The sequence below is a fragment of the Talpa occidentalis genome, unplaced genomic scaffold, assembly GCF_014898055.3.
Source record: "Talpa occidentalis isolate TD23 unplaced genomic scaffold, MPIMG_talOcc4v2.1 talOcc4.8, whole genome shotgun sequence".
NCBI classification, from domain to species: Eukaryota; Metazoa; Chordata; class Mammalia; order Eulipotyphla; family Talpidae; genus Talpa; species Talpa occidentalis.
In genome coordinates this window covers 52,268,924-52,287,717 of record NW_023605194.1, presented here as the reverse complement: position 1 = coordinate 52,287,717, position 18,794 = coordinate 52,268,924, and the positions used below count along the sequence as shown (strand labels likewise).

The window sequence follows — 18,794 nt, the reverse complement described above, 5'->3', positions numbered from 1 at the left end:
CAAGTCAGTCAAATGTAAATATTTCAATGTCAATCAATAGACAAAACTAAACATTAAAGAGAAATGATAAAATTCGTGTGCAAAACAGAAACAGAGTTCCCTGGCAAAGAAGACTGGAACAGCCAGCCTTTCAATTGTATGCTCCCTAAAATGACTGTGACTTTGGTGCCTTTGACCAGCAGTGGCAACAGCTGAGGCTGTGCTGTATCAATATATTATGAGCTAGACAATTCACAGGCTGAACACTGACAGTTTGGGGTACCTTATGGTAGTTAAGGGAGGAATGAAGGGGTGCTATAAGTATGTCTTATGAGGACTGGATAAAGAAACAGGGAACATTTAACTTGGAGAGAAGATGCAGCACTAACACACCACTATCTTTATAAAAATAGTTGGCATATGGGTGGACATATCAGGATGCTAGATTTAGTCTTGAAACAAGTGTATATTCTCAACCATGCAGAAAAGGGGGTGCACTTATGTTTAGGGGCAGAACATTTCCCATTACAGGCAACTCATTAGCAGATATACACATCCATTCAAAGAGTCGCTGTCAAGGAGAGGCAGGCTCTGCAGAGGCTTTGTCTCAGTGACCGCTAAGGTCCCTTCCACCTCTAAGATTCCATATCTCTATATACGCTTGGGAAATTTCCACAAAACTCTGCTCTCCAAAATGGACATATTTGTCCTTTACATAAATCCTATAGTTTATAATTCAGATTTCTACAGCTCTTTTCAGTTAAATAAAATGAAATTATTAATTTAGTCACTCTACTGAATTAATTGAATACTGTATCTTAATCTGTGCCTATACGAGTCATTACAAATATATAAATGTCATCAGTAATTGATATGAAAGTGGAGTCAAAATATATGGATTTTTTAATCCAGTATTTATAGTAAAACAACTTGAATTCATGTTTATTGTCACAATCATATACATTTGAATAAAGTGCAATTCCTTAATACATATAACATTTTAGTTACATAGCCTTGTAGTAGCCCCCATCAAAACATTTCCTAATAAAACAGTGGTAGATTCCCTCTGGAGCAGGAGATGAGAAACTAAACTAAAATTAAATTAGAAAGTAGGAAAGTTCCTTATGTCTATGTCTAATCCTCCATTGCTTGGTGAAAGGTGGCAACCAGGCCAAGGGGCTAGCCCATGGGTGAGACTGGTGGAAATGTCCCTCACATGGCTAAGGTCAGGTGAGTAGGAAAAGGAGACTGCTTTAAGTTAAAGTTATGAAAAATAAAAACAAGAAGGCCAGTAAAACATATGATCCAGGGAATTCAAGGGCCAAACAGGTACACTGTGTGATGATTGTCATTTACTCATTTAGAAGATTTACTCATTTAGAAGAAGGATGAGAAGCATGCAAGAGGAATCAGGTATGTCTTATCTAGAGAACTAGTAGTCCTTAAGAGGAATATGTGGGAACCACTGGAGCGGGGAAGGCCTCGATATCACTGTGTCAGTGTCCTCAATATAAAACAGATGAGAAAATTGTGACTTTAATTCAAAATTGAGAATTGGGACTTTTATCATTTAGACGTCTTTATATACAAAAGATGAATTCCAAGTAGGGTATTTTAAGTTTCCTAAGGGAGACAAATAATTACAAGCAGTTGAGTTAAGATGAAAGAAATTACTTCCAGTTGGGTAAACTAGTGTCTTAGCAAAAAGGTGGAATAGGAAATGAGCCTGAACAGTAGGAAAAATGGGGGAGGAGGTATTACAGGCAGAGCAACACAAAGATTAGCTGTGGCAAAGCAGGGATATGCTCAGGGGATTGTGAAAGAGAGTCATTCTAACTACAACTAAGGTCAACAAGTGAATTTGTGGAAAATGAGGTAGTAAATACCAGCTTACACTTGAGAATAGAGGAGCCTTTAATGTTATGCTAAGGAATAGCCAGAATTAAGTAGAGCGGAAAACTAGAACACTGTACATTTGGAAAAAGATGGTAGGGTATCCTTTGTACCATTTTTTCATGACCAAAATGTAAATGAACTAAATATATTCAAAATCATTAATAATTAGGGAAATCCAAATAAAAATCACAATGAGATATCAACTCACACCTATCAAAAAGACTAGCAATAATGAGTGTTGGAGAGGATGTGGAGAAAATCTTCATACACTATTCGTGGGAACGCAAATTGGTACAACCCCTATGGCAAAACAGTATGGAAAAATCCTCAAAAATCAAATGACAGAAAAAAAAAAACATATGATCCACTCTTCTATTTTCAAGTATCCAGAATACAAAAACACCAATTCAAAAACAATATACATCCTTACTTTCATTGCAGCATTATTTACACAAGATGTAGAAATACCTAAGTGCCCACCGATGGAAGAATGGATAAAGAAGATATGGTAGGTACACACTCATGCTTTGGTCAACAATGATCCCAATGTGCTATTACATAAAGCCTGGGTGTACAGTAGTTTATACCAATAGATTTGTATAATTATACTCTATGATGGCCACACAAAGTAAAATCACATAATGATTCATTTCTCAGAATGTATCCATTTGTTAACCTGCGTGTGACTATCTACATGGGAACACTAGTCAGCCATGAAAAAGAATGAAATCTTACCTTTTACAACATGAATGAGCCCTAAGGCTATTATGCTAAGCGAAATAAGTCAGAGAAAGATAACTAACTATAATTTCACTCAATGTAGAATATAAAACAAAATTTAAAAATGAACCAAAAAAAAAAAAAACAAATTCGAAGGGAAGAGGTTAGTTGATGGACAAAATGAAGGAAGGGGTTTACTAAATGGTGATGGATGGAAATGAAACTTTTGGTGATCACACTGCAGTGTACACAGATGTTGAATTATAATGCTGTGCACTTAAACATGTTATAAATCAATGGTACCTCAATTAAAAAGAAAAAAGATATGAACTATATACAAAAGAGACAATAGTTAGATACATTTTGTTATATCCATAAAGTAAAATACTATAAATTTATTTTTAAAAATTATTGAATTATAGGGCCTCCCCGGTGGTGCAGCGGTTGAGTGCTGGGTTGCGAAGCTGCCCATAGCCTCTGCAGCGCTGGTTCGATCCCCGATCCCTGGCTGCTCCCCAACCACCGGAGGAAGGTCCCACATGGTGCACAGACCTCTCCTGCCTCCTGCTGCTCCCCTCAGCAGTGTACTTTGGTCCTTCTGCCTGTTCTGCTCCCTGCTCTGGCTCTGGTGAATTCTCTCACCCTCCCGCGTTTCTGACTGTACCCAGTGCTTGTATAAATAAATATTTTTTTTTTTAAGAAAAGAATGGGAATGCTTTAAAAAAATTATAGAATTATAAATTGACATGGTTCTACATTCATGTCATATTGTACAATGAGAAAAATGAGCTTACAAAATGAGGTTCCACAATTATCTCATCTCCATTAATTCAAGAAGAAAGGAAAAGAAGAGAAAAGAAGAAACTAAGTATAAAACATGCATACAAAAATATGGAAAAACACCTTTCAAAATGGCAGCAGTAAATGCTTTTTCTGGAAGATCTTTTGGCCTTGCTGTGTCTACAATGGACATTGGGTCTACAGTGCATATCAGGGACGTATACACTGAGAAAAAATAAGGCAAGAAACTCAGAATGCTCTAGATTGTAATTAATCAAGCAAGGAACAAATGTTGCACAAGAAGTATTAAATACTATTAAAAGTTCTGAAAGAAATCTTCTTTAATAGGATAATAATATTTAGCAAGAAAGTCTATCTTTTCATGGTTTGCCCATATCTCTTTAATGGTCAGTGGGAACACATATCATGCAGCAGCTCCAATGCACTCTTAAGAAGAGTCACTGAAACTGAACTTTGGCTGACTAGTTTCTCCAGGTCCTTTTTACCCTGGGAGTAAAGAAACTGCCAGAAAATCTACCAAGCTGAATAGACACCAGAATTGGAGGTGGGACCTGTTGTGGATGAAGCTAGAGCTGCACTGAGTGATCTCTAGGGACCCAAGTGTGCCTACACCCACACCATATATAACATGTTCCATTAACCACATTTCTTCCTAATAAAAATTAATAGAAATTTGGCTTTAGTTTTAACTGTTCTATGTGGAATGAACACACATAGAAAAATATAAATATATTCACACACATATATGTAATTACCATATCATGTTTTCTCTATGCATACACACATACATAGAATTTTTAAACTTATTTTTACTCCTGCTCACAATTTCAGCAAATATATTTTCCCTCTTTTTAACTGAAAACCTTCACTAAACACTCTTAGCAAACAAATGAATTTCTTCCAAGTGTATGAGGGTCAAGAAATCTCCACACAGCTCTCCATAGTGGTTGGACCAGTTTGCACTCCCACCAACAGTGCAGGAGAGTTCCTTTTTCTCCACAACCTCACCAACATTTGTTGTTGCTAGTTTTTTTTAATATGTACACCATGGAATATTACTTAGCATTCAAAAAAGATAAACACATGCAATTTGCAGCAACATGGATGGAGCTGAAAGGGATCATGCTCAGTGAAATAAGCCAGAAAGAAAAAGAAAAATACCGGATGGTCTCACTCATAGCAGGAATCTAGAAAACTTAAATAAGGGACCAGGAAAAAAGAATAACTATAGGAAAGAAATATCAAAATCAACAAACAACTATGAACCAGAGACACTCTATGGGGGGGTGGGGGGCAGGGAAAGGAGGGATTGGGGCCAAAATAAGGGGGTTGTAATTGTATGGGGAATATAAAAATAAAATTTAAATTAAAAAAAAAAGCAAGTGAATGAGGGAAAGAGGAAAGGAGTGGGGGGCGATTAATGGTTGTTGAATCATTGCATTGCACTGGACACCTCATATTTAATTTCATTTAGTCTTCATAACATCTCTTTGCAAAAAGGTGTTATTATGGATGAAGGCACAGAGGCTCACAGAGGTTAAGTAACAGACTGGAGAACACAGAGAAGCGACAATGAGGAGACCATGAACCAAACGTACATGATACCACAGCTCATGCACTGGCCCCTTTGTTCATTCTACAGAACCTCCAAAAAATCAATTTTCCTATTATTTCCAAAGATCCCAGCAGCACTTTAAAAAAAAAAAAAAGGTAGATTAAGCTCTATGATCAGGCCTAGCACAGATCATATTAATAATTTAGATTCCACTCAAGCTGAAATAAAGCTCTAGGAAAGCAGGTCAGAGATGAGAATGCCAGATGTACCTGAGAATGCTCTCCCTTCCTGACACTGCAAATGAAATCCTATCTAATCCACCAGAAAGCAAATCAAGAGATAACACTGATCAGATGCCGTATGGATGGCTGTATAATTATTTTAATCTTATTTCAGGGACAAACCACTAAAACACATTATATAAAATCAAATTACAACCACCAGTGAAGACACTTCCTTGGAGAGCTAGGAGAAAGAGCAGGATCTGGGCCCACACACAGTGGAGCAAGAGAAAGCCAGGTTGCCTTAGCTGTGCTGCAGGTCTGTGGAAAATCAAGATCAGGGCTCACACTGGCCAGGTCACAAAAGAATCAACAAGGAAAAGAATATATATATTCTAAATATATGCATGGTAAACCTCCAAGATCCATTTTCAACTAAGATGAGGCACAACCAAAATGTTTTGAAAGAAACCGTAGACTGAAATTGAGGAAGATTATCAGGATCACTAATTCTACACTAATGAAGACAAGTGCATGTATGAATTAATGTATGAATTTCATATGTGCAAATTACCAGTATTAACATATCCATTCTTTTGAAATAAACATGGTTGGGAGAAATGTGCCTAACAAAACCATGTCTTTTTAAGTGGCAAAGAACAACTCCAGCTGAAGAGGTATAGTTAAGCAGGAATCATTAACAAGGGCATTCTTCAAAGGAAAGAAATTAATTGCATTCAGCATTTTTAAACATCAATATGGTTATCTTCCTGTTAAGGGCAGGCAAACGCATTATGAGTGTTGACAAAGCTAAGTAAATAGACTCATTATGCTATTGAATCAGGTTGCAACATTCAAGCCCCACACAGAGGGAAAGGAGGTTCTTACAAAAGAGGAAGGGAGCAGTGGACAGTATGGGAAATCAGTGACTTCTAAAACTTCCAGCATCTCTGTCCCATGTCCTTCGACCCAAAACAGCCATGTGAAATTTGGCCTGGAATTGTGAGACTGATCACTGACAGACTTACAGAAATCAAAATGCACAGTATAGGACATTAGCTTTGAAAAATGTTGCTTCTCTAGACTGTAGTAAATCCACAGTGCCAACGTCAATTATGATCTTTTTGTACCTGATTCAAAATTGCTCTGTGCTTTGCAATAATAATTAACTTTCCCATATAATATTTGAAGATGAAAACAGAACTTAAGTCATACACCATTATTTTTAAATAGTACTTATCACACAAAACAAATGAACAACAACACTGGTAATGAAGAGGCATCAAAATGATTTAAAAATAGATTGGAAAGTGACAAATGAAAAATAAAAGTGAATGCCTTCTCCAGATGTAAGAATCATATGAATTATTATAAGAATTATCTGTAAGCAGAAGAGTGAAATGGTGGGGGAAGGGGGCAGAGCTGAGTCTAACAGTCATGAATTCAAACTGCATCTGCTCTTTGATCAATTTTACTGATAAATCCAATTTCCATTTTTTTTAAAAAAAATAGAGGCATGTTTTTATTTATTTATTTATTTGTTTGTTTGTTTTGTTTATACAAGCACTGGGTACAGTCAGAAGCGCGGGAGGGTGAGAGAATTCACCAGAGCCAGAGCGGGGAGCAGAGCAGGCAGAAGGACCGAAGTACACTGCTGAGGGGAGCAGCGGGCGGCAGGAGAGGTCTGCGCGCCATGTGGGACCCTCCTCAAGTGGGACCCTCCTCCCGTGGCCGGGGAGCAGCAGGGGATGGAACCAGAGCCGCAGAGACTGTGGGCAGCTTCGCAACCCAGCGCTCAACCGCTGCGCCACTGGGGAGGCCCCTAAATCCAATTTCTAAACCTCTATGTCCTTATCTGCAAAATGGGACGAAAGCCATATAATGCAGAGGGTTCATTTCAATATTGGGTTAGATAACAGTCTTTGGCACCTATCATTTATTCTATAGTAAATGGAACCTAGTTTTTTCCTATTGATTCATTGCTATTGCTAGCAAAGACTAAAAACACCTACTTTGAATAACAATTTTTTGAGAACTTATTTTTTGTCAACTCTCCTCCCCCAATAAAACTTTTAACTCATTTTTTAATCTCTAGGAAGGGAGGAAAAAGAATATATCTTCGTAAGGTCTAAGAGAGCTTTTCTTTCTTGATGATGACAAAAGAATCTACCAAGCCTATGGTGACTCAATTCTGACATTTCCTCCATGTTATCTGTTTAAAGTAGCTTTCTGATGGTAGTGCTGGTTTGTTACCATTCCACAAATTAAATCTAAGTTTCTAATGTAGTCTCGGAAATTTAATCTGTTTTAGAGTGCTTAGTATTTACAGTCAGCTTCTTTCAGAGTTTTCTCCAAAAAATGAGAAACATGAAATGGGGGACATGGGCAGGTGGGAATATACTCATTAAAACAACAACAAATCAATCAATTAACACAAAATGATTTCAACACCTACCTTCCAAAGCACAAAATTTTTGGAATTTTACATTACTTTATTTTACATTATTTTATAATAGGACTATGACCTTGTTCCAATAGGATATATTTATAGTACATGTTTGGAGTAAAGATGATTTTGAGTAATTATTTTTATTACTTTCAATATTATCACCCTCAATGCCCTATTATCACTTTTCATTTGAAGGGAGACCAATCATAAGGATTCTATTAGGGATTTTCTGGGGGCAGAAACCCTAGCAAGGCATTCCATGGTACAGGAAAGATTAATTTCATGCAGCCCAGGAGTCTGTGAAAATGGCCCTCTCAGTGGTGATTTGGAGGCGATCTGTATTTGGTAGGGACTGAGAGGTGAGGAGTGTTGGAATAAGAACAGAGCTGGGGCAGACCCACATAATTAGGGTAATCCCTTATTATGTGACCTTGGGACTTTAAGAGTATGATTTCCATAATCTAGAGAATTGGGATACAATACCCATGCATGTGGATTCACTGTAATAATCTAATTAAACACCTCAACAGAGCACCCGACCACTGTAGTTTTCTCAATGAATTGTAATTCAATAAATGAAAGAAAGGGTAAATTCTGTACCACCTACTTTTGCTGCTGGGCAACTCACACTACTGTCTTTAGAAAAGAGAAATCACACAGAAGTCATAGTAAAAATGTCTCAGGAGGGATGTCCAGGTTTCAGATGCAGTTTTTCTTTTTGGATTCAAGTGAATGGGGGTATATCAACACAATGATCATTCTAAGTGGCAGTTTGGTTGATTTAAAACTGTAAAGGCCCTTGCCAAGTGGCAATCAAAGGAAGTACGGAGACAGCAATGTGTTTAAAACTGAAGATACCCAACAGGTCACTTTGGTTTCTAAAATCAGGTATGAAAAGTGATAATTATGTTGGCCAGAATAACACTCTTCCCTCTGCCCCCAACTAGCATAAAGTTGTAACAAAACTTTCATGGCCATGCTACCAAGAGGGAATAATAAATGGGCAAGCAATGAATTAAATATATTCTTAGACATTATACAGGTAACATTGTTTCTTTTCAATATTTATAATATATAAATTATACAGTGAAGATTGTTTTATCCAGCCCCAGTAAGTACATTATCCCCTATAAATATTTCAATGCTTATGCAAATCTGCAAAAGAAAATTCAGTTGTTAAAAGTATCATTTGATACTTCTATCTGTGCATATAGTTCTTCAGGTTTCTTTAATATCTACCTAGACTATCATTTAACTATCAAGAGATGCTAATTAATAATAGTGTTAATGAATGGAAAATGTATTTAACATATGAATCTGTGGGAGTATTTCTCAAAGTGACAGATTTAATTCCCTGAGGGCTGTGGAAAAGTTTGCAAAGAGCTGAATTGCAGGACTCCAATAATTGGCTGAAGATGCCCATTTATTGGTAAAATTTCATTCATCAAATAATTTTCTGAATGCTTACACAGTATATAAGTTCTTAAAAAAGATCCTTGCTTTTTCAGTTCCTCCACCTCCTTCTTGGCTAATCACTCAATTACATTTGAGAGCCCATATTATAGGGAGGGGAAGTTGGAAACCTTTGCTAAGAACTCCATTTCTGCCAGGAACCTGGCAAAATGCCTCTATAGTATTTCTACTCCTGACAGTATGTATGTAAGCAGAGGATTAAAATTCCCTTTTAACCAGTAAGGAAACTGATACCCAAAGAAATGTAGTTCAAGGCTACAAGGCCAATCATGAGCAGTTGTGATGTGAGATCACCTCTAGCCCCCAAAACCCATTCTACTAGTCCCTTACCTGCATCTTTCTCCTTATTGCTTGCCCGCCTTATTAATATTTTTAAATCTTTACTAAACCAAATTTAACATGGCTTCCTAACTCCTTCAATTCTTAAAGGATTATATTTTAATAGGATAAAATACTATAGTGCGTATCTTGTTAAATTCACAGGTTTTTAGGGCACCCATACGTTCATTACAAGTGTTTTATTGTCAATGGCTTCCAATAGAAAACTTGGGAAATCTTGGAATTCCTTCCAACCCTCTCTGGCCTACTTCCCTCTTCCCTTTCTTCTCCATGCATCTGTATATCTTTCTCAGATGGAGACGGTACCAGGTGACCTTTGTTCTGCAAAAGGCAAGCTGGCAGATATGAACATTAGTCTCTCTCCTACCTACTTCAGTGGGATTCATTTAAATTCAATTTGAACTGATAAGATCTTAATTAGTAGAAGGTCACCTATTAATGAGAAATAATTTACTGGAATCAATTCTGGACTGAAATCTACACATTTTATAAGCAGTTTCTGTATCTGACAATAATAGACTACTGTATTCAAAATGCAGCTTTTGGTCTATGACAGGGTAATCTAGAGGGAATAGGAGAAGTGTCAGAAAATTTTGAACTATATATACAAGATATAAGCTTGATTTCCATTTTTTTTTTTGCTTTCACCTCTTTTATTTTGAATTTATAAAAATTAGAAACATCAATTTGGGTAAAACTATAGCAGACTATTTTCAAATGTTACCTTTATTTACAAATATCTTTTTAGAATAAAATTCAGGTTATGTAACTGTCAGATTAACATTGTATTTAGACATTGCCCTGTAATAGCTAACCTATACATCAATGAACAGATTTTTATAAGATTTATTTTAAAAATCAATGATTTTTTTTCAGTGATTGGCTTTCTCTTCAACATTAGTTCACATGTAGAGTATGATAACCTAAGTATAATGGTGTATACAATATTTAGATTTTGTAGTTACACTTAAGTAATCTATAAAAATTTCAATTACTACTTTCAACATTCCCAAACTAGTTTAATTCATCTCTTGACATTGGTAATTCCTCTTAGATGCCTATTAGTAAGAAGCTCTGTTAAGAAATCTCACCTGCAGAGGTCCCAAAGGCCCAAGCAGGGCACTTTAAAACCTCAAAGGCCTTGATTTCAAGATGACTATTTCTTTGATCAGAGATGAGTTGCACAAAAAGCCTAGGCTTTCGCTAATACCTCTGGATAATACTAATGGCAGAGTGTTGACATACATTCAAAATAAATGAGGAATGCAGAAAGCACCCCACACATAAAGTCCACCAAAAATATTCACTTATTTTTCAGTCTTTTACTCCAACCTTTTAGCATAGTTCAAGCAAAATCTAAATAAAGTTGGTAGATAACTCACTGGTCCCATTCTTCATTTTACTAGCATATTACTTCATTATTACTAGTTCCCAGCACAGTGACAGGCATGGTAAGCACACCATATATTTTGATTAAAAAAAACTAGATGCAGGTAAATTTACTATTTGCTCATTCTTAACATCAACAATAGCCAACAGCTAACATTCTATGGCTCTTACTTTATATTGAACAAGTTCTAATATTAACTCTCTGAAATCTTACTACAACCCTATGGCCAAATATATACTATTATTACATTTATTTTGCAGGTGAAGAGACAGAGGCACTAAGAGGTTACGTAACTACCCCAAGGTCGCATCAGCTGATAGTGCCAGCATTGAACTCCGTCTCATGCACCTTCCTCTCCTTCATCCTTCTGACTATCCATCCACACACCTACCTTCCTCCCTTGCAAAGCCCAGTCTGTGTGTTGTAGGTGATTATGATACCACCTTTGCCCTCAAGGAGCACATCGTCTCCTGGGTGAGACGCACATGTAAACACTTAATTACAGTGCAGAATATCAAGTAAGTTGATAGAGAACCAGGCTCCCTGGAGATCTGGAGTCTTTCTACTCAGCAGAGCAGGAAACAGAGTAGATTACCTTTATCTAGTAAGGGTTCAGACACTCTTCCCCTGAATGCTCAGCTGCTGCAGTAAAAAAAATCCTGGCATCATAATGCAGCCTGGCATCGTATACCATGGGTACCATAGGTACCCAGGTAACTAAGCATAGAAAGTCAATAAAGTGTCAGGAAGCACCAAGCTTCCATAATCAGTGATAACCCTCAAGAGTTCACATCATTGAAATCTGTTCTCAAACCCTTAAGTTGCTTTAACCTTAGAAAAGACTTTTTAAGGTTTCGTTACAACAAACTCAGTGATTAAATGTAGATTCCAAAGTCCTCTGGTCCAAGGTTAAGGTTAGATCCACCCCTTACTAGTGATAAGACCCCAGAGACCATATTTATTCTAAGTCTTGATTTCAGCTATGAAAATACTACCAGCCTCAGAGAGAAGCTGTAAGAAAAGACTGAATAATTCACGGATCACTGCACCCTGCAGGGTATACAGCAAGCACCACACACAGTGCTGTGTCGTCATGACAGTAACAGATCTTTCAGGAATTGAAGTTCTGGTGCTGGAAAATTTTCATTTTACTCTACAAAAATTAAAAAATAGTAGTCCTAAATGCAAAACATTAAAATTTTTTGCAGAGGGAAATAAAAATAGACATACTGCAATGCCAGGTTACTCTGAGACATAAACCTGGTACTTAAAATCCCAGCTGTCGAAGAAATAGTTTATCATTTCAAAGACTCTGTGAATCAAGCCTGCTTTGATGTATAGCTGCGACGATATTAACCACACATGCTGTATAGTGCAGTAAAGAGCACAAGTGAGAGAGTTAGGTGGCACAAGCTCATTTCCAAGGATGAGCCAGGGAAATCTGCACAACTTAAAGGCCTCTATTTCCTCATCTGTAAAAGGGAATAATAAAACATACTTTTTGTGTGCGGTTGTTGTGAGGATTAAATGAGCCTCCACCTATAAAGTAAGTAAAAACTGTAACTTCATGCACTATAATGGTCAATATATGTCCTCCAAGGAAAGACATGAATCCAGGAAATATAGTTGTCTTCCTCTTCAAGCCAGGAACTTGGCAGTTACCCTAGAATCTGATCTCTCCCTCTCACATCCTACGTACAATCCATTGCCAAGTTCTATTGAATCTCCCCCTAAATATCTGTTCTATGTAACACCTCCTCTCTACTTGCAGTCTCCACCCTGGTTCAGACCCTCAGCCTCCCCTGTGCCTGGATCCCCTTCAATACTTTCTAACAGTTCACCCAACAGTTGTCTACAACACCGATGCCTCAGTATGGTTTTAAATCATAAAGCTATTTAGTTACCCTCCTCTACACACCACCCTAACATCTGCTCAAGTCCCTCTCTCCTCTAGCAGGAGAATTTCTAAACCCTGTAAGGTGACTTACAAAGTTCTTCATTATCTGACCCTTGCTATTTTTCCAGCCATTTCTTCTGTCATACACTTATGCCCCCCTACCCTTGATAGGCATTCAAAACGGTGTTTGTTTACCACACACCCCAAAGTACCCTCTGACTTCGATCACAGTGGCCATGGGATCCTGAGCATGGGATCTGCTAGTCTTGATCTTTCGGCAATGCTCAGCTTTGCTGAGAACCTTCGAGTTGAATTAGAGGGTCTTCCTCTGGGCACCTGGTGACTCCCTTTACACACTTCATGTTGGGAGATTTATGGTGCTCTTATCTTTCTCCTCCCTTCGTAGACAGTTACTGTACTGTTGCCACTAAGCTTTGTTTAGTTTTGTGTCCATATTGATCCACAGAAATCACTGAATAAATGTTTGCTAATGAATGCATGAATGCAAAAAAGAAGCAATTCCTGCTCTGCCACTGACTAGTGTATGAATCTGATATCAGTGCTCAGTAAGGAAATTAACCATAGAATAAACACGTCATTTCAGTATATCCCATTGTATCATTCACATCTATAAAGAGGGGCAACTGCATAAATATTTCCTTTTTCAGTATAAAATTCCTTAGGTCACCTCAAAGTTTTTTGGGTCCTTGACAGAATGTAGTAAATATATACAAGTACCTATGCATGCATTAAAAATACTGCAGACATTACGGTCAATTCTCCTAATATCCCTCACGACTGAAAATGTGTTTTAAAAGCCAGTGATCCAAAAAAAAGGGATCTAAAAAGCCAGTGGAAACAAGAGGGTGCAGGGCTCATGCAACACTGGGCCAGATAGTGACCTTCATCTGTGGGCTAGGGATCCCGCTGGGTGCAGGGGATATAAAGAGTTCCTCTCTGAAAGCAGCTTCGTGAGGATATGGATCCAATATTAACCTGCCCAAAGGCACTCTGCCACCTTGGCACACCTCCCAAGCTAAGCAGCCCAACAGGACACAAGGAGACTAAAGGGTACAAATGTGTCAGGGAAGAGCAAAGGGAAGGTGTGTGTAAGGCAGATTCATAAGTGTATTAGCAAAATACATTTTATGACATACTCATTAAAACTTACTTTTTTTTTTTTTCTGCTTCAAACAGAAAAGATGGTGGTAAAGAGATTAAAGCCTCATTCACCCAGATGTATTTCCTTTAAACAACTTGGAAGATTTTTTTCACCTTGGCATTTTTTAAGTTGCTATCAAGAGTAACGTATGTCTATAAAATCTAATTATAAATTCTTAGATAGTCCCTACTTTTTTTAAACTGATAATCACTTATTCACCTTTCAATATGGTTAAAAGGCCAAATGTGTGACTCACTGGGTTTTCTAAAAATCTGCTGAAATAGAATCCAGTGTTAATTATATATACAGTGTGATTTAATTATAATATTTAGTAATATCCCATACTGTATGATGCTGTGTCATATGTATACAATCAAGAAAGACCCACCTTGGACTTGTTCATATCTAAATTGTAGGGGTGCCAAGAACCAAATTCCTTATTTCATAAATTAGATACTCTAAGTTTTACCTATGCTTTTGTATTTTATTAAAGTACTCATATTACTTTTATATAATTAAAAGATCCTAGAGGCTATTTCTGCATGTAAGCAAGAGCAACTATCCCCACAATAACCCACAAAATATTTAAAGCAGCTCTTCCAACTGTCATGGGGTTTAAAATTTAAAGTACCCTATACACCTTAGATTCTTAGAAAAAGGTAGGAACGAGAAAGTTGAAACAATTTACTTTGTAGAGAATGCATTATATATGCTATACCACTGAAAATATTCTAGAGTGTGTCTTCAAATTAATTAAATCCTCACTTTGCACATTGAAAGTAGACCATGAAATCAGTTGACCATGAGTATTAGATCGCCAGTAACACATGTACCTTTGTAGGGCATTTACATGTACAGTGTGATGAACTAACAAGTACATAAGCAATGAAAGTGTTATCCACGAGTCATTTTGGATCTACTGTCTGAGTGTTCTGAGAACAAAAAACATTTAAATCTGCTTGCACATTGACAATAGCGATATTGATATTTCTCCATGTTCCTTTCTGGTTGCTAAGAGATTTACGTTGGACAGACTGTTGTACTCATAACAAAGCATTTTGGTCCACAAAGCATTTGCTTCAGCTCAGTAAGTCCAGAAACTCCCTTTGCCTCACCCTTTCTCTGTTTTGCTTCCAGGTCAAGCAGGGGCCTAGGCACAAAGGCTGGGGGCCAGTCATCATGACCCGGAAACTACTGTACAGAAACCCGGGTACAGGTAGCCATTCTTATATGTTGCAATGATGATCCCATACCTTTATATACAAATTTATGTTCCCTCCCCTATGCTTCTTTAAAGCCAGTTTATCATGGTGGGATGGGTAGAGGTATAGAGAGGGGAAACCATGGCAAACTACCCACAGACAAACCTAATGTAATAAAATTAGACCAGAATATAGCAAAACGTGGCAATTTCATAACAACTCCGCTGGGTGAGGCTTTGAAATATACGTGCACAAAATTTCCTAAGTTTGTACTTTTGTGAAGCTATATTCCAGAAGTTTATTTACAAGAACAATGAAGTGGGAGCTATCTATATTTAACATCTTGCAGCAAAAACAACTGCAGCCCTCCAAACTCACTCTCAATAAAGTCTGCCATGCAACAAAAGGCAGAGAGCCTTCTTCTATGGATCGTAACTTTGAAGAAAATGGCACAGGCACCAAAAATATTCACGATCACTCCTGAAGAGAGGTACATGTGGTGGATGAAATCTGCCTGTCATTTACAAAGCACATGCATCACTGCTCAGAGCAAATTAAGATCATCTTTCCCTGGGGAATTCTCACAAAGAGACAGGACAATGCTTTATGACCTGACTTCTGTATTCAGATCACAGAGTTTTAGTCAATTTCTATTAATTGTCCTGGAGGAAAAGTACTTTGGGGCCTCACTCCTTGGTTGGTACCTAAGAGTCATATTTAAGGGCACAATTACCAAACACTCAGTAAGTACTCTCAGGCTGTAATAAAACACTGCTGACCCAGAATCTCCTGTTTCCCCCTGCATTAGAATATCAGTAGGGGATGATCAATGCCCATACTTTGAAACGAAGCAATCAGTGTGGAAGAGTGCAGGTCTCTGCCATTTCATGGGAATTGGGGATCATCTCTCTCGCCCGGGAGGAAAAAACAAACCTCTGTGGTTTTAGCTTTACTGAACAAAAGAAAGTTATTTCCATTGCACAACGGAACCAAAAGCACCTTATAGCATAAAAAGCAAAAGAAAAGAAAAAAAAGCAAAGCAGGAAATGACTTTTCTGCTACGTCTTTAAGGTCACAGATCTGCCTGAGAAATGCACACATGTGACACAGTTCTAGCACAAAAGCTCCTTTTCCACACGACAGACCTCTGAGAAGTACAAAGGCCGGTTCTCTGGCCTCTCCCTGCACTCTAAGTCACCGCAGTCCATTTAACCTTGATCGGGCAGGGAAGAAACTACTTTTAACTCCCTTGCAGCACCTTCCTGTGTCATGGAAACATACCCGTGCCTAGGGGATGAGAAAGCACACCTTCCGCATCAGCACTGCAATCACCCCCACACAGGCTAAATCGTCCCCTGCATTGCCCATCCTATGACCATGGTGTACCAAAGGGTCTTTTCATCTGTTCCCAATTTCCACACCCAATTTACACTCCACGCAGCATGTAAAAATAGCCCTTCATGCTTCTAACAGATGCCAGGAGGAGATTAAAACAAAAAGAACCCAGGCAAGAGCTCTGCTCTGGCAGACATAGCTACCTTTTTCTTCCGATCCCGGGACCGTTTGCGGTGTTTCCTTTTTTTCTCAGCCTCGTCTTCAACATTGATTTCTATATCCCTGTTTTTCTTTAATTGCGAGGCTGCATGAGCCATAATGCATTGAAATAGATCCTCTCAAGCACGCAGGGCTTCCTTTACAAGGTGATATCCTCAGGCACCTTTAATCAGGCTTACAGCAGCATTCCAATCACAGGAGAGAAACCTTTGACTAGAAGCAGGAAGTCATTCAAAATGCAAAGATGCTGGAGAAGCTGAAGCTTTTAAAAACCCAAACAACGGTTTCCAGACTTCATCCTACACCTTCCTCTACCTGAGCCTTTACACAAGAGTGCAGCCATCGTAATGCATTTACCGTAGTGAAAAAAGACAGCTGGGACAGAGGAAGCTGTATTATGGCTGTATCCCCTGCCACCAGCTGGAAGTGTCTAAGTGATTCCTCGGAAGGGGGAATGCTGCATAGGATGCTGCTCTGAAGGGAAAAAATCAAGAGTCACCACACATGCAGGAGCAAAAATCCAGCACTAATTCTGAAAACCTATTTTAGAATCCTTCGAAAAAAAGACAGGGCTGCAATTTATACATCACCACTAGATCTGCACGGAGCATAATTTAACCCGTAATAGAATGGAGCAGTTCCTACTTTAGTTCAACTGCTGATGGTGACAAAATATATAAAATAAGATTTCACCCAATGCACTAGATTTTGCTTTGGAGATCCTGCCTGCATTGTGGGGGAAACAATGCATGCATTGCTCCCCTCAACAGTGTGTCCTTTATGTGAACTATCAGCCTCAAAGCATTTTGTGGGAGAGAACTACAGAAGGGCCTGTTGTCTTTTAAAAACAACATGCTGATTACAACACATCATACAGAAAGAAGTGAGCATGTTGGTGTATGGAACAGATGCCCGATTGATAGGAGTTCCCCAGGACTCTCCTCTCATGTGGCCTGAGGGGTCATGGGGAATCTGTGCTGCGGTCAGGGTCTCTGAATCCCTGCGATCTGGCTTCCATGTTCGGGTTTGCTTCAATCACCTTACTATTTTTGCCACCTGAGTCCTCAATGACTGCAGCCTCTGAATATTCATGATGTGAAGTGAAGCGGCAACAGGCCTCAAGGCCTGCTGGGGTATCTTCTGCTAGGATGCACCCACTGGAAGAAATTTAATAAGTCAGGAATCATTTATAAACACACACGATACTCACACAGCTTTAGAAAGAAACAGCTGAGCTGTTAGTCTGGGTCTAGTATTTTGAAGAAACCCTAAATTCACCAAGAAAACGAGCAGGATAAAAAAAACAAAATGATCATGCACTATTGAAAAGAGCTAGTCTGTGCTTTCAATACCAAAAGGATATAACTTTGTAGGATGGGGTTTGACTCTGCAGGACAGACTACCAAAGTGTGTGATGGTGGAAGCAAAAAGTTCAGCAGTGTCCTGTAAGGATCAAGTTCTCTGCTTCATAAAAACTTCAAGTGTGAGCCCATGCAAACAACTTCTACTCACCAGATTTCTGATTTGGACATCAAAGATCTTCTGCTTTCCCTTAGAGGGTGCCTTACACTCTTGCCTGACAGCAATTGGCAAAGGAAGGGAAAGCACTGTGGCCATGGCATTGCACTCACACTGCAAGTCCCCTGGAGCCTCACTGAACCATATGAAAATTGCTCTGCTCCAGCAGTTCATGAGGTCCTACTGTGTGCAAGAAGGCTCTTGAGGCCCTACTGTGTGCTTGCTTTCTCATGGAAACTCTCTTACTGAAGTTAGAGTTCCAGAAAGGTTCTCCATTGTCTATGAAATGTCTGACAAAAAGGAGGGAAAAATGAAGGAGGGGAATTCAGTAGAACTCAGATCCAAAAGGGAGGGATCAACCATATTTGGATCTTCATAGTAAAAAACAGTTTTTCTACTAGAAGAATTTCTTACGATAGGTAGAGAAAAGAATAAAAATGAAAACTTTTGTATCCTTTCTCCTATAAAAATCATCCTGTACTTTGAGGAACATTCATACAATTTCCTTTCTTTATTTTCAGCAAGTTGAAGAGGACAGCCAGCTAAAAAGCTGGCTTATTTCCCACTGGCTTCTCGACCTTCTTTTGTTCATTCTTTAATAGGCACCAAATGAGACTTTAAATATATTTATAAGTATC

General features: G+C 38.3%; 1 protein-coding gene across 4 annotated transcripts in view; it reads right to left on the bottom strand.

The window, feature by feature from the left end:
* The window catches only part of ANK3 (ankyrin 3), a 322,189-nt gene extending 304,949 nt beyond the window's left edge, over positions 1–17,240 (bottom strand). For 3 of the 4 annotated variants that reach the window (XM_054690067.1, XM_054690068.1, XM_054690070.1), the window contains exon 1: positions 16,623–17,236. In XM_054690067.1, the coding sequence (XP_054546042.1) occupies positions 16,623–16,736 (114 nt within the window). In that variant the 5' untranslated portion in view covers positions 16,737–17,236. Of the gene's footprint in view, positions 1–16,622 lie in introns of all 4 variants that reach the window. The other variant, XM_054690069.1, reaches the window with a different exon arrangement.
* Positions 17,241–18,794: the final 1,554 nt, after the last annotated feature.